This window comes from Monodon monoceros, unplaced genomic scaffold, assembly GCF_005190385.1.
Source record: "Monodon monoceros isolate NGI ecotype Baffin Bay Population unplaced genomic scaffold, NGI_Narwhal_1 Super_Scaffold_18, whole genome shotgun sequence".
Taxonomy (NCBI): Eukaryota; Metazoa; Chordata; class Mammalia; order Artiodactyla; family Monodontidae; genus Monodon; species Monodon monoceros.
The window spans coordinates 171847838-171875292 of record NW_021703774.1 but is presented as its reverse complement, the minus strand read 5'-3'; the positions used below and the strand labels follow the sequence as shown (position 1 = coordinate 171875292).

Below are 27455 nucleotides of genomic sequence, written 5' to 3'. Positions count from 1 at the left end.
GTAGGGTGGAAGCTGCTGAGCTCGGAGTCCAGCGACTCACTGGGACCAGAACGGCGAACCTGCGGCGGCTGGTGACGCGTGCGTCCTGCCTCCTCCTCCCGCCTGTTCCCGGGGGGCGCGTGTTGGTGACGTCGGGGTAATGATGGCCACCGGGAGGCCGGGAAGGTGAAGGTGAGAGAGCGAGCGCGTCGGGTGGTGGGGCCCGGCCCAGGCCAGCACGGCGAGTACTGAGTACCCCGGCGTGGGCCTGTGAGACGCCGGGTTCCCGGGGGCTCAGGATCCGGGCCGGCGGGGGTCCCCACTTTCCGGCCTCGCCGCCGGGCCCTCAGCGGCCCTGACAGGAGGGGGCGGGACGCGGGACTCGGGAGTGGGGTCCCCTAAGGCTTCTTGTCACCCCCGCTTTCTCACCCTTCACCACCACATCCCACCCCTGCCCTTTCCCCATTTCTCATCCAGTTCTCTGTATTTGCCTGCACTTATTCAGCGCGAGAGGTGCCTACGTTCATCACCGTAGGCGCCCTGCTCTGACTTCCCCAAATTTGGGCATTTCTTGCTCTCGCACAGTTGTCTCTTGTTTGGCTTCTCAGTGGACGGTATGCCTCCTTGAGGGCAGGGACTGTTTTTTTATCCATCTCTAACTCTAGCGCCTAGCACACACACACACAGAGGGCAGACAGAAAATGTCGAATAATTAGCTGCTTGGATGCTTGAAGACAGAGCTGCCCATTCCCGTCTGTTTTAAGCCTTGATTGCCCTGTTTCTTTAATTTCTCTATTTACTCTCTTTCTCTCCTCCCAGACTGTCACCCTTCCCATCCTCAAGGGTCGGGTGAGGCAGCTTCCCATAATTGAAAATAAGTGAGCTTTACAGTCAATGGGAGGTGATATCTCAGTTCCCAGCTTGGCCGCTTAACTAGCAGCCCATAAATCTCTTAAGTATTCCAGGCGTCTCTTTGCACCATGGAATTGAGAATTAAGTAAGATATTTTACAACATCTGGTAGATAGAGGCTTTCAGTAAGTTCCACTTCTCTCTCTCAACTCCACCTTCCCGTCTCTAATCCTCAGTGCCACAGCCCTCAAGCCCAGTCCTTGACCTGGTTCTGCTCCCTCCTGTCACCCCTCTGGATGTGCCTTTACCAGGGTCCCTGCTTCTCACCAGCACACGTCTGAACACGTGTTTGTGCACACCCGGGCTTGGCCTCGCACCTGTGTGTTGTGTTTTTCCCCAGGGCACTTCCTCACATACCACCCCAATACCTCAGTGAGTAAGCTTCCCTCGGGGATGAGTTTGTTTGGCTTTTAAACCTGATTAGACTTCTTTGGCATCTTTTTTTTTTTTTTTCCTGCCCTGTTGACATGTCCCTTTTCCTTTCCAATAACTCAGAATTGGTGGAGTCAACATAATCAGTAGCCAACCTCAACCTGAGACAGGACAGAGGAGAACTCAGATTCTTTTCATCTTTTTGACTCCAGCCATGCCCATGATGCCCACCCTGTGAAGGTCTCTCACCATCCATAAAGTAAGTGGGGTGGCTGTGACACCTGGCACGCTGGATCTGGGTGGAGTGGAAACGGGTGTACACTGCTGGCCATCCAGCAGCAAGTCTCTTGGATGGGGTCATCTCTGCGCAGAGCTGGAGCATTCCAACCCACGTTGGAAAGAACTGTATTCCTTTTACCTTCCATGGAGGATTTCACTGGTTGCCGAGAGAGCCCGTTTAAAGATTGACTGTTCAGAAAGTGACTGGGATCTCTGGGCTCCCGGAAGAATGAGTCTCTCTCTCCCTCGTTTGTTCTCTGCTGTGCTGGCTCCTCCCTCCCCCTCTCTGCCCAGCAGAAGTTGGCCCGTTGGCTCCTTATCACAGCTCTTCTAAGAGTCTACTCTGCCCCTTTACCCTGCAAACTCTTTTGTTTCAGTTTCTCAGCTTTTCCTCTGTTCCAGTTGTGCCAGCAGACAATCCGTGGATCCATTTTATTTTCCCTGCTAGGAGCTGCTCTGCATGAAACTGGGTAGAGAGGTGGTGTGGATTCAGGGACTGTGCCTGGGATCCAGACACACCTTGTGGTGAATTTTGCTGTTGCTATCCCTATACCCAAGGCACTTAATCCTCCTTAACTAATAGCCTAGGTTGAGGCAGAGCTTTTCAGTACCTGGAAGTGCTAATAGCTGTTTAATTTTTTTTTTTTTTTTTTTTTGGCTGCATTATGTGAGATCTTAGTTCCCTGACCAGGGATTGAACCCATGCCCCCTGCGTTGGGAACATGGAGTCTTAACCACTGGACCGCCAGGGAGGTCCCTAACAGCGTTTAGAATTGGGTTTCGTTCTGGTCTTAGGTTAATACCTGTTAATATTGTGCCCCCAGCACTTTTTTGGGGTGGGAGTGGGAGACTACTAGGATGAATGAGGCTTTTCCCAAAGTATGACCCACGGGGTTTTAAAAACTGTGACATAGAAGAAGGGTTTCTGCAGATAAATTTGTGAAATGCTGCGTTAAATACAGTTAAACAGGCCTTCCTTCCCAAAGTCTTTGCTGTGCTCGTGTACTCCAGTGGAGGGGGACTGTAGCATATAGTGTTTTACAGATTGATTCTGCTATGGGATCATTTTTGTCCACTGCAGTTCTGTGGACCACGCTTTGGGAAATGCTGCTGTAAACTCTGAAACCACGACCTCAAGAGCGCTTTGAGGCGGTCACAACAGCTTGAAGTGTGCCATGTAGTGTATAGCTGATACCGGAGCTCAACTCTGGCCCAGCTGTGCTTGGGGGACTGGCTGTGCATGCCTGCTGTGAGCCCTGCGGTGAAGTAGGGGCTGTCAGGGCTTTCCAGAGGAGGAACAGGAACCATCTGTTTCCCCCACTTCTAGAAGCATAGGAAGCCAGCAGGTGGAACCCCAAGATAGCTGGGGCCCTATCTTGGCTTGTGTGTGTGTACTTGCAACTGTGGTCCGTTTGTGCACGTATGTATGCCCAGCTTGCTCTTTGGAAGGATTACATTCTGGAATCTGAAAGATTTGTTTAACTCTCTTGACTCACTGAACTCCAAATAGTAGGAAACAGATACTTAGCCAAAGGCTGCTTTTTAAGAAAAAAGTAAATATATGTATTCCGGGATTGGAAGGGTAGGAAGGTAATCCCCTTTAGGGGCATTCACTATCTCAAACCCTGTCTCTTACAGTTGTAGAGGAGGAAAGTAGAAATGGAAATAGGTCACTGCTGTGTATTAGAGACTGGCTTTCTAGAAGCTCACAGATTAGACAGGGAGAAAGTATGACGAAAAAAAAAAGCCAAAAGTCTGGTAAGGTTGCATGGCCTCCACAGAGATGTCAAGGAAGGCTTCATGGAGGGGGTGACACTAGAGTTGGGTCTAGAAGGACAGGAGGAGTAGGCCAAATGGGTGAATAAGGAAAGAGGATTCCAGGCTGAAAGCAACATGTGTAACACGAACATGGACTCTCAGCTCAGGCACGAACAGAGGCAGAGAAAGCAGTTTGGAGGGGTTGGCGGTTCGGGACATGCAGCTGCAGGCTGGGTAATGTGAGAGCAGGGCAGCACCTGGATGGGTTGCACTCTGAGCAGACCAGGTAACCTTGAAGCACTAAGCTTTAACTAGTGTGTACGCTTTTAAATCTTGCATTTACTGAACACTAACGCCTTTGGTGTCATACCCTTTGGACTTGCAAACAATGACCAGAATTTGAAAGCACTTGCTTCTAAAAGCCCAGCTGATCTGAGAACTGGCTGCCTGCAAGCAAGTCACTTCTGGGGCGGGGCACTGCGGAGCCTCACCCCTGAGCTGACCTGTGTCCTCGATCCCCATGGCAGCCGTCGGGCAGCTGTGGGTGTGCTGGTGGAGGAGTTGCCTCTGCCCTCCCCTGAAGGCTGGCTATTCCAGGGGGAGGTCTTGTGATCTTGCTGGTGGAGTTTATTACTCTTGTTGTTATATAACATGTAAAACTACCTTTGAGTTCGTGCCATGTCATCTTTAATCTTCTCACGGTCTACGTGATATCATGCTTGTACATGTGACGAATCCAAGCATCTGAGCTTTAAACAGCCGAGAAATAGTACAGTCACGATTTGAACCCAGCTCTGTCTGATTCCAGAATCTATCTATAATGCTAGCTACATCATGCCATCCCAGACCCAGTTCTCCTTTCGGTGACTTTCCTCTTCTGCTTACACGTATCCCCTGTTTCTCTAAGAGTCTTTCCTGCTGGGCCACAGTAAGCCTGATTTCAGTGTACTCTCCTTTTCTGCTTTGGAGGAGCCAGTGGTATTTTCTTCCTAGTTCCCCTTCTCAGAGCTCTGCTGTCTTTCTTATTTCAGCCTTTGACATGTGGGCTCCATGCTTAGAAAATCTCCCAGCTGTGGTGTATTCCTGGGGAGGAAGGACACACACTCACTTTCCTCTCTCATCTCCCCAGAAATCAGGAACAGCGCAAAATAATTGGTAGGTTTAGGCAAAACCTGTGGGTCCCCATTTCCCTGTGTGTCTCTCTTTCTGCCCACCCTTTGGGATGGTTAGTTCCTAAGGGCCACTTTTCAGTTATTATGCATTTGTTCCAGATGTTCTTTCTGCTTCTCAGGAACTGGTTCAAATGCTTTGGCAGTTTCTCGTGTATGTTCACTTGTGGGCAATGCGCTGTCGTTTCCCAGCTAGAGCGAGTGCCGGGTCTGGTGGAGAGCGGCGTGATTAGGGTGGCTGGGGGAGAGGGGCCAACAAGAAATTGCTGGGTGTTGAGGAGGGCAGAACCGGGCACACACAGCTGTGCACACTCCCCTCATCCTCAGAAAGGCCTTTTCCCTGTGACTTCCCAGTGTCTGAGGGCTCTACTGAAGAAATGGCACTGTGCGAGCTGGGAACTCTGAGGAACGATCCAGGGATGCCCAGCCACATCTGGGGACCACCTTCTCTGGTCTGTCTCTCTCTTTTGACTTTGAGCAAAGATCTCTAGGGCTTTGGAGTTAAGCCTCACGGCCCCTCGCATGTTATTGCCACGTGAAGAAAAAGAGCCTGCAAAGATGTGCGTGTGATTGAATAAGAGCAGGAGAGCTACCCACACAAAAACAGACTGTGATGATAAGCAAATGTTAATAGTGCCTGTCACAGAGTGGTGGGGTTGTGGATTTTTTTTTTCCTTTAGTTTCCACATTTTCTACAGTGTACACATTTAAAATGAAAGAGAACAGTAAACGTTTTTAAGTAAATTGTAGAAGTAGACCTCTCTCATTTGAAGATCACCCTTCCTTGCCATCCACTCCTCCACCCTCCCCAGCAACCAAAAATAAAACCAAACACAAAAAACCTGTTAGGAATTAGGGCCATCAGGACTGGGCAGCAGAGTAGCCAGGGCAGGGTGGTGGGAGGGCCTGACCTTGAGTGTCACTATGCTGTCACTGCTTTCAATGTTCAGCGCTTTTTCTCAGGGGGGTGATGTATAGGAAATAAGTGAGATTTCTGTCACTCTTTTCTGCATAAGGCTAGGAGGAGGGCTTCTCTGTGTGTTACCTTGTGGTTCCCCTCTGTCTCTCTCTGAAATGGGGAGGGCAGGCCTGTCCCTGTTCACCAGGCAGGGAACAGCCAGAGCTAGACCTGAGCTCAGGGCCCTGGGTGCCCACACTGTGTGACATGGAGACAGGCCCAAGTGGTCCCTTCCTACTCTTGAGGTGCTGGTTCTGATCTTGCTGTCCCTGATCTAGTCCTGGAGGGCCCATGTTCAGGATGGACCCTCGAGCTGGTGCCCGTCCCCCTGCTGCACCCCACTGCACGCCAGCAGAACGTCCTGAGCTGGGTGTCCCTGGGTTCGCTCACGTGTCTTCTTTCTCTTGCAGCGCAATGTCCCTGCTCTTCTCTCGATGCAACTCCATCATCACAGTCAAGAAGGATAAGAGACACATGGCTGAAGTGAATGCTTCCCCGCTCAAGCACTTTGTAACCGCCAAGAAGAAGATCAATGGCATTTTTGAGCAGCTGGGGGCCTACATCCAGGAGAGCACCACTTTCCTTGAAGGTGAGACAGGCAACCCACTCAGCCAGGCCCACTCCTGTCAGCCTCAATATTTAGGTGGCAGGATTTGGGGATGGGGAAGTACAGCACTGCTCTTGAGGAGCTCATGACCAGATGGGTTGTCACCTTCAGTGGTGCTCTGCTCTTGGAATCACGGAATTGGACTCCGGGGAGATTGGGCCAGGAAAACAAGGGACCTATCATTGAAGAATTCTACAAACTCTGTTCCATTTAGTCACAAGGGGTAGGTGAATCGTATCCTCATCTAAGAGACAAGGAGATTGAGGTTTTGCGAGTTGTTTGATACCTTGTAAGTGACACAGCGGCCTTTACCCGGGTGTCTCTGACTCCAAAGCCCAGGTGTTTTCCTTGGCCCGGTCTGGCTGCCAGCAGTCCGGGCACTGTCCGGGTGTTGGTTGTTCCTGACCAGGGTGTTCTCTCACTGATATTTTTAGACAACAGGACTATGAATAAGAAACTTGTGTCACCAGTACCTTTTCCTCTAGTTACTAATTTGAGCCCAAACTCTAATCCCTGCTCTGTCAGCAGAGAAGGACTGGTTCCCAGGGCCCCACTAGTTCTGAGCACCAACTCCAGCCACTGGCTTCTCAGACTCCCTCTCTAGAAGGCACACCTTGGCTCTAGGTCCTGGGATTGTCAGCGAAGACCCAGTAGCTGCATCTTATCTGTCCTTGGTTTCCTCATTTGTGAAAGAGGGGCTCAGGTGAGACCAGGGGGTTCCAAATTCTAGTCTGCAGAACCCTAAAAGTTCAATGGGAATGCCCCTGGGACACACTGCTCTCCACTTTCTGCTTTCCACTGGAGCACCTTGGCTTCTGGTTGGGTTACATGTCAGGCTGCTACTTTAGGCTCCCTTTAAAGAAGGGAAATAGTTCCAGTACTATGGTGTAAATGTTTGTCCCTCCATGTTCACATGTTGGAATCCTGAGGCCCAAAGTGTTGGTGTGAGGATGTAGGGCCTTTGGGAGGGGATTATGTCACGAGGGTGGAGCCCTCATGAATGAGATTAGTGCTCTTATAAAGGAGACCCCACAAAGCTCCCTCGCCCCCTTCCGCCATGTGAGGATACAACAAGAAATCTGCCACCTGGAAGAGGGCCCTCACCTGACCAGGCTGGCACCCTGATCCGAGACTTCCAGCCACCAGCACTGTGAGCAGTACGTTTCTGTTGTGTCTAAGCCACCCAGTCATGGTATTCTGTTCGAGCAGCCCGAATAGACTAAGAGTGGACTCTTTATGCCCTGCCCTCAGCGTGGTGCTTGAAGCAGGAGAGGCGTTCCGGAAGTATTTGTTCCATTTAAACATTTGAATTTCAGGGTTATAAGATTGGTGGTTGCAATTATTCCAGTTTATTATCGTTTGTTTAGCAATAGTTCTGGCGTGCCTGGCCCTGTGCCTGCAGAGATGGGACAGACCAGGCCCCTGTCCCGCCGGAGCCCAGACTAACCCTCTGTGATGCTCTGACTCACTCAGATGGTTCTGTGGACGAACACGTGCTTAATAATGAAGGTGTTTGTGTGATGGCATCAGGAGTGGGTGTTTTGGTTTCTCTTTTTGTGAAAATATGGAGCCTCTCGTATTGGCGGACTAGAAGGAAAAGCACTGGAGCGATCCTGAGATGTATTTGGGATTGTCCTGGCTAGCGAAGGGGATGGCTACTGCCTTGGGACTCTTCTCTAAAGGGCAGGTAACAAGAGCTTGTTGGCCTACTGCCTGTTTCTTTTAAATGTAGCCACAGGCTTAAGAGCCAGCTTCCTCTGGGGCGCATTCCAAAGGCCACACCCCGGTGCCCACATAAGGGAAGAATGTTGATGGGTCTGAGTAGTGGGTGACCAGTGGATGTGGGGAGGTCTTGTTGGTTTGCTCACTTCCTTTCATGGCACCAGCTGCGGGGGAAACTCACTGGGCATCTCTGAAATGTGCTCACCGTGCTCTGGATGCTGTGGGAGTGCTCTCCGTGCTGGGGCCTATCAGCCCAGTGGTTCACAAGTGCCCTAGTCTGTTTGGGAGGCTGTAACAGAAATACCATAGACTCGGTGGCTTGTAAACAACAAATATTTATTTCTCACAGTTCGGGAGGCTGGGAAGCCCAAGATCAAGGTATCGGCAGATTTGGTGTCTGGCGAGGACCAGCTTCCTAGACTGCTGTCTTTTCTCTGTATCATCACATGTAACCACACGGCAGGAGGGGCTGACTAGCTCTTTGGGTCTCTTTCGTAAGGGCACTAATCCCAGGCATGGGGTCTCCATCTCTGTATACAGTTGACTCTCGAATAACATGAGTTTGAACTGCGCGGATCCACTTATATGTGGATTGTTTTCAATAGCAAATACTATATAGTAGTACAGAATCCATGGGTGAATCTGTGGATGCAGAACCGTGGATACGGAGGGCTGACTAAATTACATGCTGAGTTTTGACTGTGTGGAGAGGCGGCGCCCTAACCCCCGTGTTGTTCAGGGGTCAGCTGTACCATCATACCGTCATCACATGGGGGCACATAAACATTTAGTCCATTGCAGCAAGAGTGTGCTGAGGGGCAAACACCCGTCTGCTGTCCAGCCAGCTCATGACCTTCCTCGCGCAAGTACTAGATGGGATGGGGTCAGGATCTTGCTCAGTTGCTCCCATCTGTCATCGTATGTTATCCACCTGCCTGTCAAGGGCCCTGGGAAGAAGCAGTGCAGTGATCCTAGTATCTGTTTGCTTAGTGAACATTGTGCACCTGCTGAGCGCTGGGTGCTGGGATCAGACAGCTTGGCCTTCATGTGGTAGGTGGTGCAGACAGGTGAGCTAGGCGGTTACCCTGTGGTGAGATAAGGGCTAAGATAGGAGAAGTACAGGGTGCTGTGGGAGCATAAACAAGGGGACCAGACTCAGGGGCGGTCAGGGTAGGCTAAGTGGGAAAGAGCCAGGCACCCTGAGGCGGTGCATTAGTTCTTCAGAGTGGGGGAGGGGCGTGGGGAAGCACTGAGCAAAGCCCAGAGCAGTGGCAAGTGTGGGGATGTGGTGAGGCAGCATGCGAGGCAGCGGGTGCCCAAGACCTGGCTGGAGTAGTGAGTGAGCGGGTCCAGAGCAGGCAGGGCCTCGTGAAGGTGCACAGGGACCCGGTCCCAATCCCAGCTCTGCCATCTGCTAACTCTGATGGGTACACGCCGTGGATTAAATGAGACCGTATTTGAAAAGTGATCAGGGGCTTCCCTGGTGGCGCAGTGGTTAAGAACCCACCTGCCAATACAGAGGACACGGGTTCGAGCCCTGATCTAGGGAGACCCTGCATACCGCGGAGCAACTAAGCCCCTGAGCCATAACTACTGAGCCCGCGCTCTACAGCCCACGAGCCACAACTCCTGAAGCCCACACGCCTAGAGTTCATGCTCCGCAACAAGAGAAGCCACCGCAATGAGAAGCCCATGCACCACAACAGAGTAGCCCCCGCTCGCTGCAACTAGAGAAAGCCCATGTGCAGCAACGAAGACCCAACACAGCCAAAAATAAATAAATAAAAATTAAAAAAAAAAAAGAAAAGTAGTCAGAACAGTGTCTGGCATATAGTGAGAACTTGGTAAGTATTTGTTAAGTAAAAAACGTATAACTTCATTAGGTACCTGCCCCCATTTTTGGCGATTTTGTGTTTTAATCCATTTAATCCTTTCAGTAGTCACGTGAAGTAGGTACTGTTGTCATCTGTGTTTTAAGGGTGAGGAAACTAAGACCAGGAAGGTTCATTTGCCTGGGGTCACAAAGAGCCAGGAAGAGGTGAGAACCAGCACTTCTTGCACTGGGATTCAGGCAGACTGGCTCCCAAGCTGTGTTCTTTGTTTTCTGGCTGCGCGGCCTGCGGGATCTTAGACCTCCCACCAAGGATCGAACCCATACCCCCTGCAGTGGAAGCTTGGAGTCTTAACCCCTGGACCGCCAGGGAAGCCCCCCAAGCCGTGTTCTTCACTGCACTGCGGCCCACAGTAGGGAGTAGCAGGGAGCCGTGGTGGACCCTGCCTTCCAGACTTGTGACTGTGGGACTCTGACCGCGGGGTGAGCCATTTTCAATCTCCGCCTCCAGACACCTACAGGAATGCGGAACTGGACCCTGTTACGACAGAAGAACAGGTTCTGGATGTCAGAGGTTACCTGTCCAAAGTGAGGGGCATCAGCGAGGTGCTGGCCCGGCGGCACATGAAAGTGGCTTTTTTTGGCCGGTGAGTCTCAAAGCCCTCATACCTTCTTTCTTCCCAGCGGGGGGCAGGCAGGGAGGCAGACACTTTGTGTGGGATCACAGCCTGAGGGCCCCAAGGCAGAGAAGCAGCTGGCATGCTTCAGTGCTCTCCTTCTTATTTATTTTTAACTGTGGGTAAATACACATAATGTAAAATTTACCATCGTAACTATTCTTAAGTGTACGGTTCAGTTTCGTTAAATACATTCACATTGTTGTACAACCATCACCACCATCCATCTCCAGAACTTCTTCCCCTTGGAAAATTGAAACTCTGCCCATTAAGTAACAACTCCCGTTCCCCTCTCCCCACCCCCCTGGCAACCACCATTCTCCTTCCTGTCTCTGTGAATCTGACTATTCGAGGTGCCTCAGGTAACTGGCATCACACAGTATTTGTCTTTTTGTGACTGGCTTCTTTCACTCAGCATAATGTCCTCTAGAATCTTCCATGTTGCAGCATTTGTCAGAATACCTTCCTTTTTAAGGCTGAGCAATATTCCATTGTATGTATATACCATATCGTGTTTATCCATTCTTCCATGATGGACACTTGTTTCTTCCACTTTTTGGCTGTTGTGAATAATGCTGCTATGAACGTGGGCGTACAAATATCTGTTTGAGACCCTGCTTTCAATTCTTTTGGGAATATACCCAGAGGTGGAATTGCTGGACCATATGATCATTCTGTTTAAAAATTTTTTTTCTTTCTGGCCGCGCTGCACGGCATGCGGGATCTTAGTTCCCCGATCAGGGATTGAACCTGTGCCAACCTGTGCCCCCTGCAGTGGAAGCTCGGAGTCCTAACCACTGGACTGCCAGAGAAATCCCCTGTTTTTAATTTTTTGAGGAACTACCCACCATATTGTTTTCCGTAGCGACTGCACCATTTTAATTCCTACCAGCAGTGCACAGGGGTTCCAGTTTTTCCATATCCTCCCAATACTTGTTTTCTGTTTTCTTGATAGTAGCCGTCCTAAAGGGTGTGAGGTGGTATCTCTTGTAGTTTCGATTCGCATTTTCCTAGTGATTAGTGATGTTGAGCAGCTTTTCATGTGTTAGTTGGCCATTTGTATATCTTCCTTGGAGAAATGTCTATTCAAGTCCTTTGCCCACTTTTAAATTGGGTTGTTTGGGGGTTTTTTTTATGTCGTTTTGGTGTGGTTTTTTTGTTTTTTGTTTTTAAGTTGTAGGGGTTCTGGATTTAATTCCTTATCAGACATATGATTTGGAAATATTCTCTCATTCTGTAGGTCGCCTTTTCACTCTGTTAACTGTCCTGTGGCGCACAGAAATATTTTATTTTGATATAGTCCAATTTATGTATACTTTTCTGCCTATACTTTTGACGTCATATCTAAGAAATTGCCAAACCCAGTGTCATGAGGCTTTTCCCCTATGTTTTCTTCTAAGTGCGTTATATTTTTAGCCCTCAGATATCCTTCTTGTTACACTTTGTGGTCTGGTAGGCACCTCTGGAATGTTTGCTACAGTACCAAGGACTTCTCCAGCTCTCGGTGGGCACTGACTGGGTGGCCTACACAGTGAACTCAGTTCTGACACGCTGCCTGGAGGTGGCGTCAGACCCCCCAGGTTAAGAGCCCGGTCCCTCAAGACGCCCCCGCTTCAGGTGCCATTCGGAAACCTTGGCGTCTGACCCACTGGCTATAGATCAGAGGTTCCCACGACCTCCTCCTCTTAATTTGCTAGAGCGGCTCACAGAGCTCAGGGAAACATTTACTTACATTTACTGGTTAGTATATAAATATGGGATACTGTAAGGGATACAGGTGAAGAGGTACACAGGGTGAGGTCTGGGAGGGTCCTGAGCACAGGAGCTTCTGTCCCTGTGGAACTGAGGTGCACTGCCTTCCACCCTGAAGCTCATCAGTTCTCATTGTTCAAGAGCTTCTGTGGAGCTTAATCCACAGCGCCCTCCTTCCTTTTCCTGGAGGTCAGTGGGTGGGGCTGAAAGTCCCAACCCTCTTATCACTTGGTCTTTCTGGTGACCAGCCCATCCTGAGGCTGCCTGGGGGCCCCACCTGAGTCACCTTACTAGCATAAACAGGTGTGCCCAACAGGGGCTCCTTATGAGTAACTGCAGACACTCCTGCCACTCAGGAAATTCCAAGGGTTTTAGGAGCTCTGTGCCAGGAACTGGGGACAAAGACCGAACATATTTCGTGTTATACCACAGCACCTTTAAAAAAAGTAAAGCCCAATACAGGAAAAAAAAAAAGACACCCAGAGGGTTGGGTGCTGTGCGCACAGTGGTAGCCTGAGGAATTGGCACTCTGCCGCCCCTGCCCCTAATCACCTCAGGGATGGCCCTCAGGCCTCTGGGCTGTCATTTTGCGTCCTCCCCTCAGAGCTGTGGCCCTGGCTTTCGTGAGCTGAAGAGATGAGTCTGCAGAGTAGAGCTGTTTTCAAGACCCAGAATGTCGGAAGGGGGTGTGATGGGCAAGAATGCTACAGTAATCTGCCCTGTAGCAGGCCCTTATCAGCTGGGACTGACAGGTGGGGCTTCATGTTTGGGAGGAGCATGTTGGGAGAAGAGCAGCAAAATTGGCCTTTTGTAGAAAACCAGGGACTTTGGGGTCATTCAGCTGAGGTCACTTAGACTGAGGAAGACACCCTGGGGGTGAGTCAGTGGTTCCAAGTAGAAGAGGAGGAGTGGGTTGTCCCTCGGAGTCAGACAGGTCATCTCCAGAGTGATGCTGAGAGCCTCAAGCTCGGTGGTGGGCTCCCTTGAGGGCAGTGAGTGTCTGCGTGCCAGTGCCACACCAAGGGAGCCCCTCGTAGGCTGGTTTGCCGTGATGAACCGGGAGCACATCACAGACACGGGTCACGGTGTTTGTCCAGCATCTTCATAAACACAGAGAGCCCTCTCTGCCTGTCTGGGCACACGCCTCACTGTGGAGGACAAGACTTCGGACTTCCGGGCCGTAGCTTCTTAGTGACAGCCTGAGACACAGATAGTGGTAGCTTCACTGACAGCCGGGATTTCCTCGCAGGACGAGCAACGGGAAGAGCACTGTGATCAATGCCATGCTCTGGGACAAAGTGTTGCCCTCCGGGATCGGCCACACCACCAACTGCTTCCTGCGGGTGGAGGGCACAGATGGCCACGAGGCCTTCCTCCTCACGGAGGGCTCAGAGGAGAAGAGGAGTGTCAAGGTGAGGGGACAGCGCCGGCCCGGCTCTCAGCCCTGGGCGTGCTGGTGGGTTAAATCTGGGCTCAGACCAACCAGCGCATCCACTGTGCCAGGACCACTGGAAGCTCTAAGGAGAAGGCAGTGCCCTCCACCGCGGTAGAGTCTGGGAGGCCCTGTCCTAGCCTGGCTGCTTGGGAGTTGCGAGAGCTTCAGGGAGGGTCTGAAAGCTGGAGCGCCTGAAGTCGGGATTCACAGTCCTTGTGAATTGCTGGGCAGGCCTTTTCTCTTTGTGATGAAGAGCATATGTGCCTTGTTCTTTGGCGTGTTGCCAGAGAGCGATCCCTGCATTTGCTCTGTGATTCTGACATGTCAGCTCGGGGCTTACGTGTTTTCATTTTTCTGAGAGCCAGCTGCATTCTTGGTTGGGGCCAGATGCTCATTTTGGTTCATAAAGAACTAATTAATGCAGAAAACCCTCAGCTTTAGGACAACATCCAAGAAAGAAACTCAAAAGAGGAGTGAAGAATAGTTGGTTCATATTGACAGCTCCCAGCTCTTGACTTTTTATGTGTGAAATGAAAGAAAAAGGGGTAGCAGATCAGGCAGCAGTCTCAGGCCATCGTGCTGTGGCCACATGGCACTGGAAATCTCCACGCTGGAGGCTCTTCCTCAGCCCTGATCTTTCTTTCCCTTATCCCCCATCAGACTGTGAACCAGCTGGCCCACGCCCTTCACCAGGACGAGCAGCTGCATGCCGGCAGCCTGGTGAGTGTGATGTGGCCCAACTCCAAGTGTCCGCTTCTCAAAGATGACCTTGTGCTAATGGACAGGTAAGAGGGAAGGTGCCTCCCCAGGAGGTCCAAACTGGGAGGGCACCAGGTTTCCATTTCTGGATCATCCAGGCCAGGATCCCCTAGGTCCTGTTGTTGCTCTGCTTAAGTATTGCTTTTCAAACTGGCTCAACCAAATCTTCCTGCCTCTTGGATTTCCTCCAGGGTCTGGTTACTGTATCCCTGGGCAGGTGTCAGGGCCCTGAAGATGTCCCAGTGGTGGCCTGTAAAGAGGGATAGGGAGGATGCTCAAAAGTTGGGAAGGTTCTCAGCCTCAGCCCAACATTAGTGTGTTTATTGGGGGCGGGGGGGGGGTGGGGCTTGCGGTGGTGAGGTCCATGTTGTATTTTATTTTTCTAAAAGGAACACTTTGCTCCTGCTTTGTGGACAGGCTGTAACTATACCAAGAAGTGGGGTGCTAGGGTGCTTGCCAGACTCACGTAAATACAGAGCTTCACCTTAATTGTATACCCCCAAAGTAAAATTCAGATCATTACGTTTTTATAAAAGTGATAGACGCGTATGGCAAAAACCACATTTTCAGAGTCTGGAAGGATATGAGATGAAAAGTAAAAATCCCTCCAGTAAGGGCCAGGCCCAATTTCTCTCCCTTCTGTAGCTTTCTCCTCCTTTGCCTGGCTGCCTCAGGTCTGTTCAGAGCAGGAAGAATGGGGCCCATGGTCTGTGTGTCCGGTGACAGTTTATCCTTCTCGCCTCTAGCCCTGGCATCGATGTCACCACAGAGCTGGACAGCTGGATTGACAAATTTTGCCTGGACGCCGATGTGTTCGTGCTGGTGGCCAACTCAGAGTCCACCCTGATGCAGACGGTAACCCCTCCTCCACCTTTTCCCACACTCCGAGGACCCAGCTGAGTGGGCGGGCTGGCAGGGCCTCCGCTGGCACAGCTCCTCCCCCACTGAGGTCTTCCCCCCCATCCAGGAAAAGCAGTTCTTCCACAAGGTGAGCGAGCGCTTGTCCCGCCCTAACATCTTCATCCTGAACAACCGCTGGGACGCGTCCGCCTCGGAGCCTGAGTACATGGAGGAGGTGGGTGCCTCTTTACCCAGCAGTTTGGGGAATGCTACCCCATGTGTCTACCCAGACCCTCTTTATGCTCTCCCAGGCTACATCCCTGAATGAATTTCAGCACCAAAGAAGTCCCGGGTGTTCCTTGGGGTCGCTGATGGCTTTAAAAATACCATCCCTGGCGGTCCAGTGGTTAGGACTTAGTGCTTTCACTGCTGAGGCCCCAGGTTCAATCCCTGGTCAGGAAACTAAGATCCCACAAGCCGTGCAGTGTGGCAAAAACAAAACCAAACGAAAACAAACTGAAAAACAACTCTTTGGGACTTTCCTGGAGGTCCAGTGGTTAAGAATCCGTGCTTCCAGGGGCTTCCCCAGTGGCGCAGTGGTTGAGAGTCCGCCTGCCGATGCAGGGGACACAGGTTCGTGCCCGGGTCCGGGAAGATCCCACATGCCGCGGAGCGGCTGGGCCTGTGAGCCATGGCCGCTGAGCCTGCGCGTCCGGAGCCTGTGCCCCGTGACGGGAGAGGCCACAACAGTGAGAGGCCCGCATACCGCAAAAAAGAAAAAAAGAAAAAAAAGAATCCGTGCTTCCACTGCAGGGAGCACGGGTTCAATCCCTGGTCCGGGAACTAAGATCCTGCCTGCTGCGTGGTGCGGCAAAAAAAAACCAACAGCAACAAAACGCAAACCCTTCACTTCTCCCATTCGCTTTCCCGGACCCCTCTACTCTTCAAAAGGTTTTCTTCCAGGTCTGAGAAGCATCCCTACCACGTTAGCTGCTGCACCCTTGCTTGCTCTCTTTATTTAGTTCATAAAGAATTAATCATTATAAAACAAGCTTAGCTTTAGAAAGACATCCAGGAAAGAAATTTAAAAGAGGAGTGAAGGATAATTGGTTCTTACCAACAGCTCAGAATGCTTTACTTTTTATGCGTGAAATGAAAGAAAAAGGAGTAACAGACAGGTGATATGGGGTGATGATAAAGCACGTAGTCAGCAGGCTGACGCTGGGCAGTGTGACTGGTAAATTCCCTAACCCCTCCAGTAAATCCTCACCTGTGAGTTGGATATAATAGAGTTGTTGAGAGGATGAAATCTGTTAACTTTGAGAAAAGGCCTGGCACGTGGCAGGTGTCCACAAGAGACTGTCATCACTTTTAAGTTCCAGCAGTAGAACCCTAGGGCTTCAGAGCTAGGAGGGATTTTGGGGTGCGGCCACTCATGTAATAAACGAGGCCCAGGGTAGACTCAGCTTGTCAGTACAGAGTCCAGGTGTAGGTTTCTTGACCAATTTCCCCCCATCCAGGTTCCTTACCTTCTGGGGCGCCAAAGTGAGACACTCTGTAGGCTCTAACAAGGCAATTTGGGGCACATGTAAGCATTTCAGCTTGTTGATGCACCAGCTGTCTTTGGCAGGCTGTACCCGAGGGAACCCCTGTGACGTGGGTTCTAGGAAGCCTGGTGGCTGGAGAACAGATGGTGGGAGATGGTCGCTGCATGTGTGTTTGTACCTTTTGAATCCTGAGCTGTGTTAACAGATTATCTGTGTTTTAGAAAAGAAGCAGTTGGGGGCCTCAGGCTCCATCAGGAGGGGCCCACCCGCACCCTGCCTGCTCACGTAACGCCCGTCTGCTTGGGCTCCAGGTACGGCGGCAGCACATGGAGCGCTGTACCAGCTTCCTGGTGGACGAGCTGGGCGTGGTGGATCGAGGCCAGGCTGGAGACCGCATCTTCTTTGTGTCTGCCAAGGAGGTGCTCAACGCCAGGATCCAGAAGGCCCAGGGCATGCCCGAAGGAGGTGACGATGGAACCAGCTTCTTGCTTTTCCCGAACATTTGAGTCTTTAGTTCTCATACTAAGTCAGCCAGTAGAAACAGTTCTGAGAACGAGGTGGTGAGAAGAGCCCTGAGTGAGAAGCTCTCGGCTGCGAGTTATTTCTCGACTAATGTGGTGCAATTCTCCTAGGGGGCGCTCTTGCAGAAGGCTTTCAAGTGAGGATGTTTGAGTTTCAGAATTTTGAGAGGAGATTTGAGGTGAGCACAAGCCTTTGATCCTGGTGTCTGGCTATTCTGTGCCTCCCCGGCTCTTTCCAGCCTGTCCCTGGCAGTGGATGCCAGAGCCTGGCCCTTGGCCGGTGGCCTCTGCCCCCCTCTGTGCCTCTTGTGTGTTCCAGGAGTGCATCTCCCAGTCGGCTGTGAAGACCAAGTTTGAGCAGCACACGGTCCGGGCCAAGCAGATCGCGGAGGCTGTTCGCCTCATCATGGACTCTCTGCACATTGCGGCGCAGGAGCAGCGGTAAGAGCCCCGGAGGTGACAGGAGGGAGCGTGGCAGTGACCGCCTCACCGCGGCCTGGACCCGGCCCAGGGCCAGAGCCTGGCCGCCAGATCGGAGTCTCAGGGTTCCCTCCAGGCCCTGTTCGAGCCACGAGGAGCAGCCTGGTGAGGAGACCGTGGGGCGTCTGTCCGTCCCACCTGGCCTGTGCAGCGAGGCTCCCCACAAGCCCACGTTGGCGGCCTTGGGCCAGTGCTGCGCCGAGCACAGCAGCCGTTCTCAGAGCCTGAAGCAGGACATACTTCTTAAAAATACCCTTTTTTGGAGAAATTAAAATATAGGAAAGTACAGAGAATAGCATACCGTGCTTCCATTGCACAGAATTGACAATATTTGCTATATTTTTAATTTAAAATAAAAGACATACAGCAGAAACTAACACAACATTGTATAGCAATTATACTCCAATAAAGATGTTAAAAAAAGAAAACACAACAACAACACAGAAAAAAATGTTGAATACCCTTTGATTCTTCAGCCCCTGTCCCAGTGTCCCTCTGCCCACTCCTCAGAGGCAACTGCAATCATGAATTTGGTGTGTAGTCCTGTCATTCATTAAGCAGTACTTTTTATGTAAGTTCTGAAGAATACATAATGTTGCTCTGCAAGTGCTTTAAATGTGCAGGTACGGGATCATGCTGCACCTGGCTTCTCTTTCCACTCAGCATCGTTTTTACCCTCTGTCCTTGTTGATACCTGTAGATGGAGTTTAGGACTGTTAGCTGCTGTAGAGTCGTCCATTGTGAATGTACCTCATTTTCCCGTAGATTGATTTTTAGATTTCATTATTTTGCTATTGCAAACCCTGCTGCAATGGATGCCAGTCTGTGTGTCCACTTGTGCACATCTGCAAGAGTCTAGCATTAATTCCTGGAGGTGGAAGGTTTCCTCTTAGGGTATATGCATTTCAGTTTTACCCAGTTTTACTTGTGGCTTTCTGAAACATCTGAACCCGTCCAAGGTCCCACCAGCAGTGTATGCTGGGACTCCCATTTCCCTGACCCCATCAGTAATTCAGACTTGGTGAATTTGGCCAGGCTTCTGGGTAGCGTAGTACCTCTTTTTTCTTTTTCTTGATTATCCTAGTGATTTTTTTCTATATTAATTGGCAGAACTTGTTCTAAAGCCCCTGAAAGCACCCTCCCCTGTCGGTCACCACCACATCTTCCAAATTTGGAAAACTTGAGTGAGTTGTCGGCGCCATCTCTCCCTCATACCTGGGAAGGGGAAGAGCAGGCGTCCGGGGATGTGCGTGGAACTGCCAGGATCACCGCTGGGGCCCACACAGGCTTCCCCGCGTCACCTCTTGCTTCTCTGCTTAGTCGTGTGGGGACCTGCGTCGCGTAACCAGAGCTCTTTCTTTCAGGGTTTACTGCCTGGAAATGCGTGAAGAGCGGCAGGAGCGGCTGCGATTTATTGACAAGCAGCTGGAGCTCTTGGCGCAAGACTACAAACTGCGAATTAAGCAGATTACGGAGGAAGTTGAGAGGCAGGTGAGAGGTGGGAGAGGAAGCACACTGGGGAGATGTGGACTCCGAGTAGAGGCTGGGGAGTAGAGAAGTGAAAACACAGACGTCCTATTCCTTGGCGGCTCCTCAGCCTTCCAGGAGGAAGTCGTGGCCCTGATTCAAGAACGTGGCGCCTCCCTGGGTTTGCTCTTCCATCGTGTGACCCTGGGCAAGTCCCCCCTCCTCTGGGCCTTCTCCTCCATATCTTACAGGAGTGTTTGGTCAGCCAGTCTCTCATATCCCCTCTACCTCAAAAACTTTTAATTCCGTAGATCAGCTGAGGACACTGCATGGGTGAGGGGAAAGATATCCAGTGTGTTAGAGTCTGTTAGACTCTCTCCTGGTGCTGCGGAATTGAACCACATTCCTCCTTGACGCTTACCAGCGCGCTGCTTCTGCTGTAGGTGTCCACCGCGATGGCTGAGGAGATCCGACGCCTCTCTGTGCTGGTGGACGAGTACCAGATGGACTTCCACCCTTCCCCAGTGGTCCTCAAGGTTTATAAGAATGTGAGTCATTAAGTGGCAGGTGCTCTGGGCAGGGGTTCCCCTTATTCCCTGTCCCTGGGCTCCCCAAAGGGAACCTCTGGCAGAGAGCACCACTTCCCTTCACCTCTCGTCTGGCTGCAGGAGCTGCACCGCCATATAGAGGAAGGACTGGGCCGGAACATGTCGGACCGCTGCTCCACGGCCATCGCCAGCTCCCTGCAGACCATGCAGCAGGAGATGATAGGTCAGTGCTGCGGGGGCCTCGGGACCTGGTCCCTGGGCTGCCCAGAGGTCAGTTTCAGGCCAGTCTACAGAAGTACCGGCCTTTCCTTGTCTGTCACCTTTTATGATGAGTCAGCTCCATACCTTGGGGTTCTGGGCATGTGTCATGAGTTCATTCCACACACAGACGTGGGGGGTCGGTCGGGGGGGGGCATCCTTTTTTTATTTTTTAAATAAATTTATTTATTTTTGGCTGCGTTGGGTCTTCGTTGCTGCACGCGGGCTTTCTCTAGTTGTGGCGAGCGGGGGCCACTCCTCGCTGTGGTACGTGTGCTCCTCATTGCAGTGGCTTCTCCCGCTGTGGAGCACGGGCTCTAGGCATGCGGGCTTCAGTGGTTGTGGCGCGTGGGCTCAGTAGTTGTGGCTCGCGGGCTCTAGAGTGCAGGCTCAGCAGTTGTGGCGCATGGGCTTAGCTGCTCCATGGCACGTGGGATCTTCCCAGAGCAGGGCTCGAACCCGTGTCCCCTGCACTGGCAGGCGGATTCTTAACCACTGTGCCACCAGGGAGGTCCCCGTGGGGGTGTGTTGTGTTACCACCTGGAACTAGCAGAGGCTGAGAGCTCGGCCTGCTCCTTAAATCCGCACGTTAGCTGGTGTGGAGCCTGCATCCCCTCGCCCACTGGCCCGCTCTTCCGGGCCTGGTTTCTGGGCCTCACCGTCAGCACCCTGGGCCGCAGCGGGTGTTCTGAGGCTCCGCCCTGGCGTGGCACGGGGCTGAGCTGCTGTGCTTTCTCCGCATTTCTGTTCCTGACAGACGGCTTGAAACCCCTCCTTCCTGTGTCTATGCGGAGTCAGATAGACTTGCTGGTCCCTCGGCAGTGCTTCTCCCTCAGCTACGACCTGAACTGTGACAAGCTGTGTGCCGACTTTCAGGAGGACATCGAGTTTCATTTTTCTCTCGGGTGGACCATGCTGGTGAACAGGTTCCTGGGCCCCAAGAACAGCCGCCGGGCCTTGATGGGCTACAACGACCAGGCAAGCGAAGTCCCGCACCCTCGGGCATCAAGGGAGGTCAGTCAGCACCCCAGGCACACAAACTGTTCTGAAAGGGGTGCCCTGAGGTCACAGCCGTGGCATGTGGGCCACCACCACGGTCAGGTTTTTGCCACAAATCAACCTAGCTTCATCCTAAGCACTAATATTTGTGAAATTACAAACGCAAGCTGCATTTTTTTTCTATTACACGTTAAAGTGAGCATGTAGCTATTAAATATAGATGACCTATCTGTCCACATACCACCATTTTCATGTTTGGATGTTGAACCCCCCATCTCTGTACCATTGGCGTTACTGCCTGGGCTGCTCTCGGGCCACGTCCCACACCTGGGGACCTGTGCTGAAGCGTTCCAGGGCGGCCACTGCTCCCGTTCTGTGGTACCCCACGGTGCTCACCTTTGGGCCGGCAGGTCTGTTAGGAGCTTAAATTCTCTACTACATGTGAAGCTCATTTTCCCTTTTGGGAAATTGAAGAGCCACTCCCCGTGCCCCTGTTCTGGACCCTAGAATGAGAGACTGGCCGGTATCTTCTTAGCCCCTCCTCGTTTCTCTCTGCAGGTGCAGCGGCCCATGCCCCTGACCCCAGCCAACCCCAGCATGCCCCCACTGCCCCAGGGCTCCCTCACCCAGGAGGAGCTCATGGTTTCCATGGTCACTGGCCTGGCCTCCCTGACCTCTAGGACCTCCATGGGCATTCTCGTCGTTGGAGGAGTGGTCAGTGACAAGCCCTGCTCGGGAAGGGGGGTGGCAGGTGTGTGGGGACCGAGAGGCACAGTCTGGTGGGTGTCCCCGCATCGGCCCTGCACTTCACATCCGTGATGGCTTTTTACTGTGATCTCAGGAGCCGTGTAGCCTTAGCCCTTTAACATACATTTATTGACTTATTTAAGTCTCACTCAACTAACGTGACATTTAGGTTCCCGTTTTACAGAAGAACATCTGCAGTTGGCTTGCCAAGTACACACAGCTAGGATTTGAACTCTGGCCCCATCTGACTCCAGGACCATATTCTTTCCCCTGTAGGGCCAGTAGGGTAGGGAAGTGACCTGAGAAATTGACGGACCTGGGTTCTAGAGAGGTGGGTATGACCAGGAGTTTCTCACTGGTAGGTGAGTAAACCGAGAGCAAAACTTGCAAGGGCTTGAGACAGAAAGAGGCCAGGCTGGGCCTTGAACCCTTGTCTCTCCAGCTGCAGTTTTATTGCCCTTTCTTTCTGCCCCAAGGCCTGAGATCACAGGCTGCCTTCTTGATTACTGGGGTACTCCCATGTCTTGACCCAAGACACACTGCAGCTAGAGTTATTTATGCCTTGAATTTTCTTGATGATGTGGGAAAGTTCTCTTTGTCATGGTCATTTGAGTTGTGGAGTGGTGGCAGAACGTAACTGTAACAAAACTGCCAGGAATTCCATTCTCAGCTTGTAAGGCTAGGGCGGGCTGGAGCTGAGGCCCCCTCCCTCCTGGCCTGTAGACGGTACATGCTCTGGTTTTTTTTTCACAGATGGTGACCTGGCAGAGGGTCATGATCTGAGAAGCTGACACTTGACGGTTATGTAACCCTTTTTACAGTCAGTGTCTCATTTTACCCAAACAACCCTGAGAATTGGGTGGGGGCCGTTATTCCTATTTTGGGAGGAAACAGGTGTAAACAAACTTGCCCGAGGTCACGCAGCCAAGGAAGAGCTTCACACTAGAGCCTTGATTTCTGGCTCCAAGTCCAGTGCTCTTTGACTGTAGCTACACTGCCTCCAACCAAAGTGTTACAAACCAGACCAAAAGAAGCCATCTACTGAGGACCGATGTGCAGAATTCTGCTTGTCAGTGTCACCAGAATGGAAGGTCCCTTCAGAGTACTGCAACGTTTATCTTTAACATTTTTCTGTGCCTGGATCTGTGCTTCTGGTGCTCACAACCACAGAGGTGGACTTTGCACAAGTCATGTTGTGTGGCCCACACTAAGTTTCCCTCGTCTCCAAACTAGACAAGGTCCCTGCCCTTCTGGCCTCAGTGAGACCAAGGAAGACATTGCAAGGAGTGTTCTGAGTAGAAGCACAGAGGCTCTTTGAGGCTCTTGGGAAGGTCCTGGCTGAGAGGATGGGCGGTGGGATGGCAGAGGGACTGTGCCAGCTGACCACTGTGCCTCTGCAGGTGTGGAAGGCTGTGGGCTGGCGACTCATCGCCCTCTCCCTTGGCCTCTATGGACTCTTGTACGTCTACGAGCGTCTGACCTGGACCGCCAAGGCCAAGGAGAGGGCCTTCAAGCGCCAGTTTGTAGAGTACGCCAGCGAGAAGCTGCAGCTTATCATCAGCTATACCGGCTCCAATTGCAGCCACCAAGTCCAGCAGTGAGTGGCCCCGTCAGCCCCGAGGGGCCAGTGCCGGCTCCCGTGGCTCAGGACTGCCCTCTAGGTTTCCTCCTAACCGGGCCTGGAAACCACTGGGCCCTGAGCGCTGTCTGACTCTGGCCTTCAGCTGTGCAGCGCCAGCGTGGAGGCTAGGGATGGGGGAGGGGTCTCCAGGGACACCTTACGTCCTGGGCTGGGACCAAGTAGGCCTCTGGTCTCCCAAGGAAGGAAGACATGGGAAGACGAGGGGTGTTACCTGTAGCCATCTTTTAAAGGTTACCTCGAAGGGCTTGGGTTGTGGGCGTAGCTTTGATGTTCTGAGCCACAGCCCACTGTTCATGGCGTATCTTAGGGCAGGTGGGAATGGATGGCTTGATCTGGGTGGTGGTCAGGAAGGTGCTGGCTGGCTGCCTTTTATTGTTATGTGGCAGGCCCTCTGCTAGGCATTTTGCACCTAACTCTTCATTTTCTCCCCGAGCCCTTTGAGGTAGACGTTTTTACTGGCACCTTGTTTTTCAAAATGAGGAAACTGAGATGTGAAGAGGAGTCATGTGTGTCCTGCACTCGGCTGATTAGCACCGGGGCCGGGATCTGCATCCTGGTCTCTCGTGCCCAAGCCGGGCGCCTTGCTCTGTGCTCCGGGTTCTTGCTCTGTGCTGACGCTAGTGCGTGTGGTGGCTGTGATGTCCGCGGCCTCAGCAGCGGGCGGGGACGATTCTGACAGACCAGGACAGGCGCAGGGGACAGATGGGCTGGCTGCTTCACCACCGACGTGGCCTGCTTGATCCTGACTCTCCCCCCTCAGGGAACTGTCTGGGACCTTTGCTCATCTGTGCCAGCAAGTTGATGTCACCCGGGAGAACCTGGAGCAGGAAATTGCCGCCATGAACAAGAAAATTGAGGTTCTTGATTCACTGCAGAGCAAAGCCAAGCTGCTCAGGTGAGGTTGGCCATGTGGCAGCAGAGGAGGTCTGGTCCCTGGGGTTACGGCTCACAGGCACGTCCTTAACCGTGGTGTCTCAGGCACTTGACACGTGCTGTCCCATCTTCAGCGTCCCTTTAGGGGCGTATCATCACCTTCACTTTATAAAATGGAAGATCGAGGCCTAGAGAGGTTAAGTAACTTATCTGGGATCCCACAGTAAGTGGTCAAGCCAGGAGGAGAAGAATCCAGGCGTGCTAGGCTCCAGCACTCTCTGACACTCCACACGTTGATTGTCCTTTACCGTCGGCGGGAACAGTGGGCTACACCCGGCCCCCACTTTCTGCCATTTCACGGTGTGGCACAGCAGCACCCGTGTCCACAGGGGAGCCGGCCAGGTAGCTGGTGACCGGCAGAACCCGGAGCAGAGCCCAGGTCTGCGTAGGGTCTCTGTTGAAAGTCAGAGCTTCCAGCAGCAGGTTGCTGGGGAGAGGATGGGTCTCAGGAGTCAGGAGTCCTGGCTTCTGGTCCTGGCACCCCCATTTGGGCAAATCGCTGAGCTTTCCTATGTCTCATTGCTTTCATCTGTGCAATGGAGTCAGGTTTCATGACACAGTCACAGAGCTGAGTGTGCGAGCGCTCTGCAGAAGCCCTCGGCCCACTCAGGCCGGGATAACATCAGCACACGGGGACTCTGTTCTTCCTGCCCCCGCCCTGACGTCAGCACAGAGGGGAGCTGCATCAGAGGGCATTGGTGGGCCTTGCCCTCCCCGCCCACTGCCCTGGGACAGCTGTGTTCTAGAGACATGCTGCTCATCCCCGGGGAAATCTCACGCGGCGTGTGGCTTCGGGGTGGCGGTGTCTCTGCTGCTTGTCACCTGCAGCGACAGGGTGAACCTGAAAAGGGCTGCGTGTGAGCAGCCCAGCCTCCTGCTGACAGGCAGGAAGACTGTTCCCAACAGTCCAGGGACTTACACGTGGTCCCGGCATGAAGCAAACACAGGGCTTGAGGGTCAGAAAAACCTGATTTTATTTCCACCACTGAGTGGTCGCATGACCGTAGGAAGTTATTGAACCTCTCTGGGCCTCATTTTCCTCATCGGTGAAGTGGAGGTTATTGGAGGGATAATGAGTAAATGAGTCTGTCTGTACAGGTCAAGTGTCCGGCAGAGCAGCACTTGGCCTTGGCACATAGTGCTCTTACTTGTTACCAGCTGTTCCTGCTACAAGGTGACCGTTTCTCTGCAGGAATAAAGCTGGCTGGTTGGACAGCGAACTCAGCATGTTCACGCACCAGTACCTGCAGCCCAGCAGATAGTGGGCAGCCCGGGGCCGGAGCCTGCGCAGGGAGGGGCCGCGCTGCCAGCCGCGAGGGGCCTCCCACCAGGGCCACGTGCCGCTCCTGTCCGTTGCCGCCACCGTGAGAATGAAAGCACCCGCTGTCTCCCACCGTTTTGAGCCCTGAGATGCTAGTTATTTTCCCCCTCCTTTGCCTGCTGTTGCAGGGAGATATTCCGGCTCACACCCCTAAAGGAGACTTGTTTTTTTTCAATGATGACTCTGGACAGCATGATACTGAGGAGTTAAGTCGAGTCTTTTCTCGGTTTTGTCAGGCTCTGTTGATTGAGAATCGTCTGATTGCTTGATGAGGTCTTGGGATCAGCCAGCATTGCAGAAGGCCTGGTTGGGCCTTTAAGGATATCAGGCAAGACCCCCCCTCCTCCAGCCGACGCTAACACTGACCCATGCGCACCTGCCTACCACGCACCCCAGCGCACCCACGGAGAAAGGCCACCTTAGGGGGTGGTTGCATTTTCTTCCCGGATTGCGCTGGGAACAGTTCCAGGAAGGCCAGGGCCGTCCCAGGATGGTTGTGGCTTGCGTGTCAGTTTGGTCCTCCGGCTTTCATAGCTCATCCCATCTGCAGAGCCCTCCAGACCAGCCCTTCAGTCTGGTGGCGGGGCTGAGACTGCACAGGTAGCTGGAACGCTGCGTGGCGTGTGCGGAGGGCGTGTTCCAGTGCCCCTGCTGCCACAGGCGGCCGGGGCCGCGATGGGGGAGACTTGCCGCCGCCTCCTCCTTCTGTCCCTTGTTCTGGTTTCGGTCCTTAGCCTATCAGTCTGGTTTCTTATTTACGAAAGATAGGTTGGTGCAGGTAGTTAAAGGATGTAGTAGAAGGAAAGATGGCGGCAGGCTGAGAGGAGTGGGCCCCTCCCAGGACAGCTAGAGAATCTGGAGTTGATGCCGAACAGGACCTTGCATTTGACCTCGCTCTGTGAGGGGTTCGTGGGGTCTGAGAGCCCACTCTACTAGCTTGATGGTCTATAAGAGACATGTTCCCACCCCTCACCCCACCTCGGCCCAAGCTGCCCTTGGCCACCAGACCTCTGGATGAAGCCTCCTGTGCCAGCGATGTTGCACGTGGCCAAGAGACAGTGCGGGGAACCCAGCACCCAGCCTCCCACCCTCCCTGATCCCAGAGCCTCCAGGTGACACATGGGGCCTCGTGTTGATTTTGAGAAGTGTTTCCTGTTGTTGAGTTTGGGGATTGTTACCGGTCACAGTGGGGGCAGGTTCCTGTCTCCAAGGTGTTAACTGTCTGGGGCAAACAGCCTTCGGGTGACAGCCTTTGCAGGGCAGGTCAGAGAACTTCCTAGAAGCCAGCAGCACGTCTCTCCCAGAAAGAGGCTCAGGCAGAGAGGTGGGGCTTGTCCTGCTCTCTTGAATCCACCCGCCCTCCGACTTTGGGGAAATGACTTGGTGGCCTCTGCTCACTGGCGGGTGGCATGCAGGTGGCGAGCTCTCCAGGTGCCCGCTTGTCCTTCAAACCCTCAGTCTACCCTGGTGCGTGGAACAAAGCGATGGACTTGGCCGAGGCCGCCATGCGGCGGGAAGACGCTCTGAGCTTTTTGCCAGCCTGGATGGTGGTTACCTCCCAGTGTGCCTGGAGAAATCAGTGTCACACAATTCCAATGAATCTTGTGCTTTTGGGTGGGGGGTGGTTATTTAGAATAACTAAACATGAATTTTTTTTGAATGTAGCCTCTGGGCAGTGAATGAGATTTTGAGCTTCTTATACAATAAGTAAAATTGAAATTACACCACTGAGGGCGAGACGCTGAAAGAACTGTGGCAAAAAGCACTTTAATTTAATGCTGCTGACTTCGTTCTCTGTTTTTGTGTTCATCTGCTGGAGTTCAGGATGCGCTTGACGTGGTGGGTTTTTTCTCTGGTGTATTTAAGGTGATATATTTGCCTGAATTATTCCTGTATCATTGCTGATAATATTGAACACTAAAATAAAACCTAGTTGGAAACCA

The 27455-nt window shown here is 52.4% G+C and overlaps 1 protein-coding gene across 1 annotated transcript; it reads left to right on the top strand.

The window, feature by feature from the left end:
- Nucleotides 1-27455, top strand: MFN2 (mitofusin 2). The gene is made up of 19 exons (XM_029228863.1): nt 1-171; nt 1386-1521; nt 5837-6015; nt 10098-10233; nt 13265-13427; nt 14111-14235; nt 14956-15064; nt 15177-15284; nt 16908-17061; nt 17229-17296; nt 17437-17558; nt 18962-19088; nt 19508-19612; nt 19733-19835; nt 20628-20848; nt 21428-21583; nt 23017-23213; nt 24019-24153; nt 25384-27455. Exons 3-19 carry the CDS (start codon nt 5841-5843, stop codon nt 25451-25453), a joined length of 2274 nt encoding a protein of 757 aa, XP_029084696.1. The 5' UTR covers nt 1-171; nt 1386-1521; nt 5837-5840; the 3' UTR covers nt 25454-27455.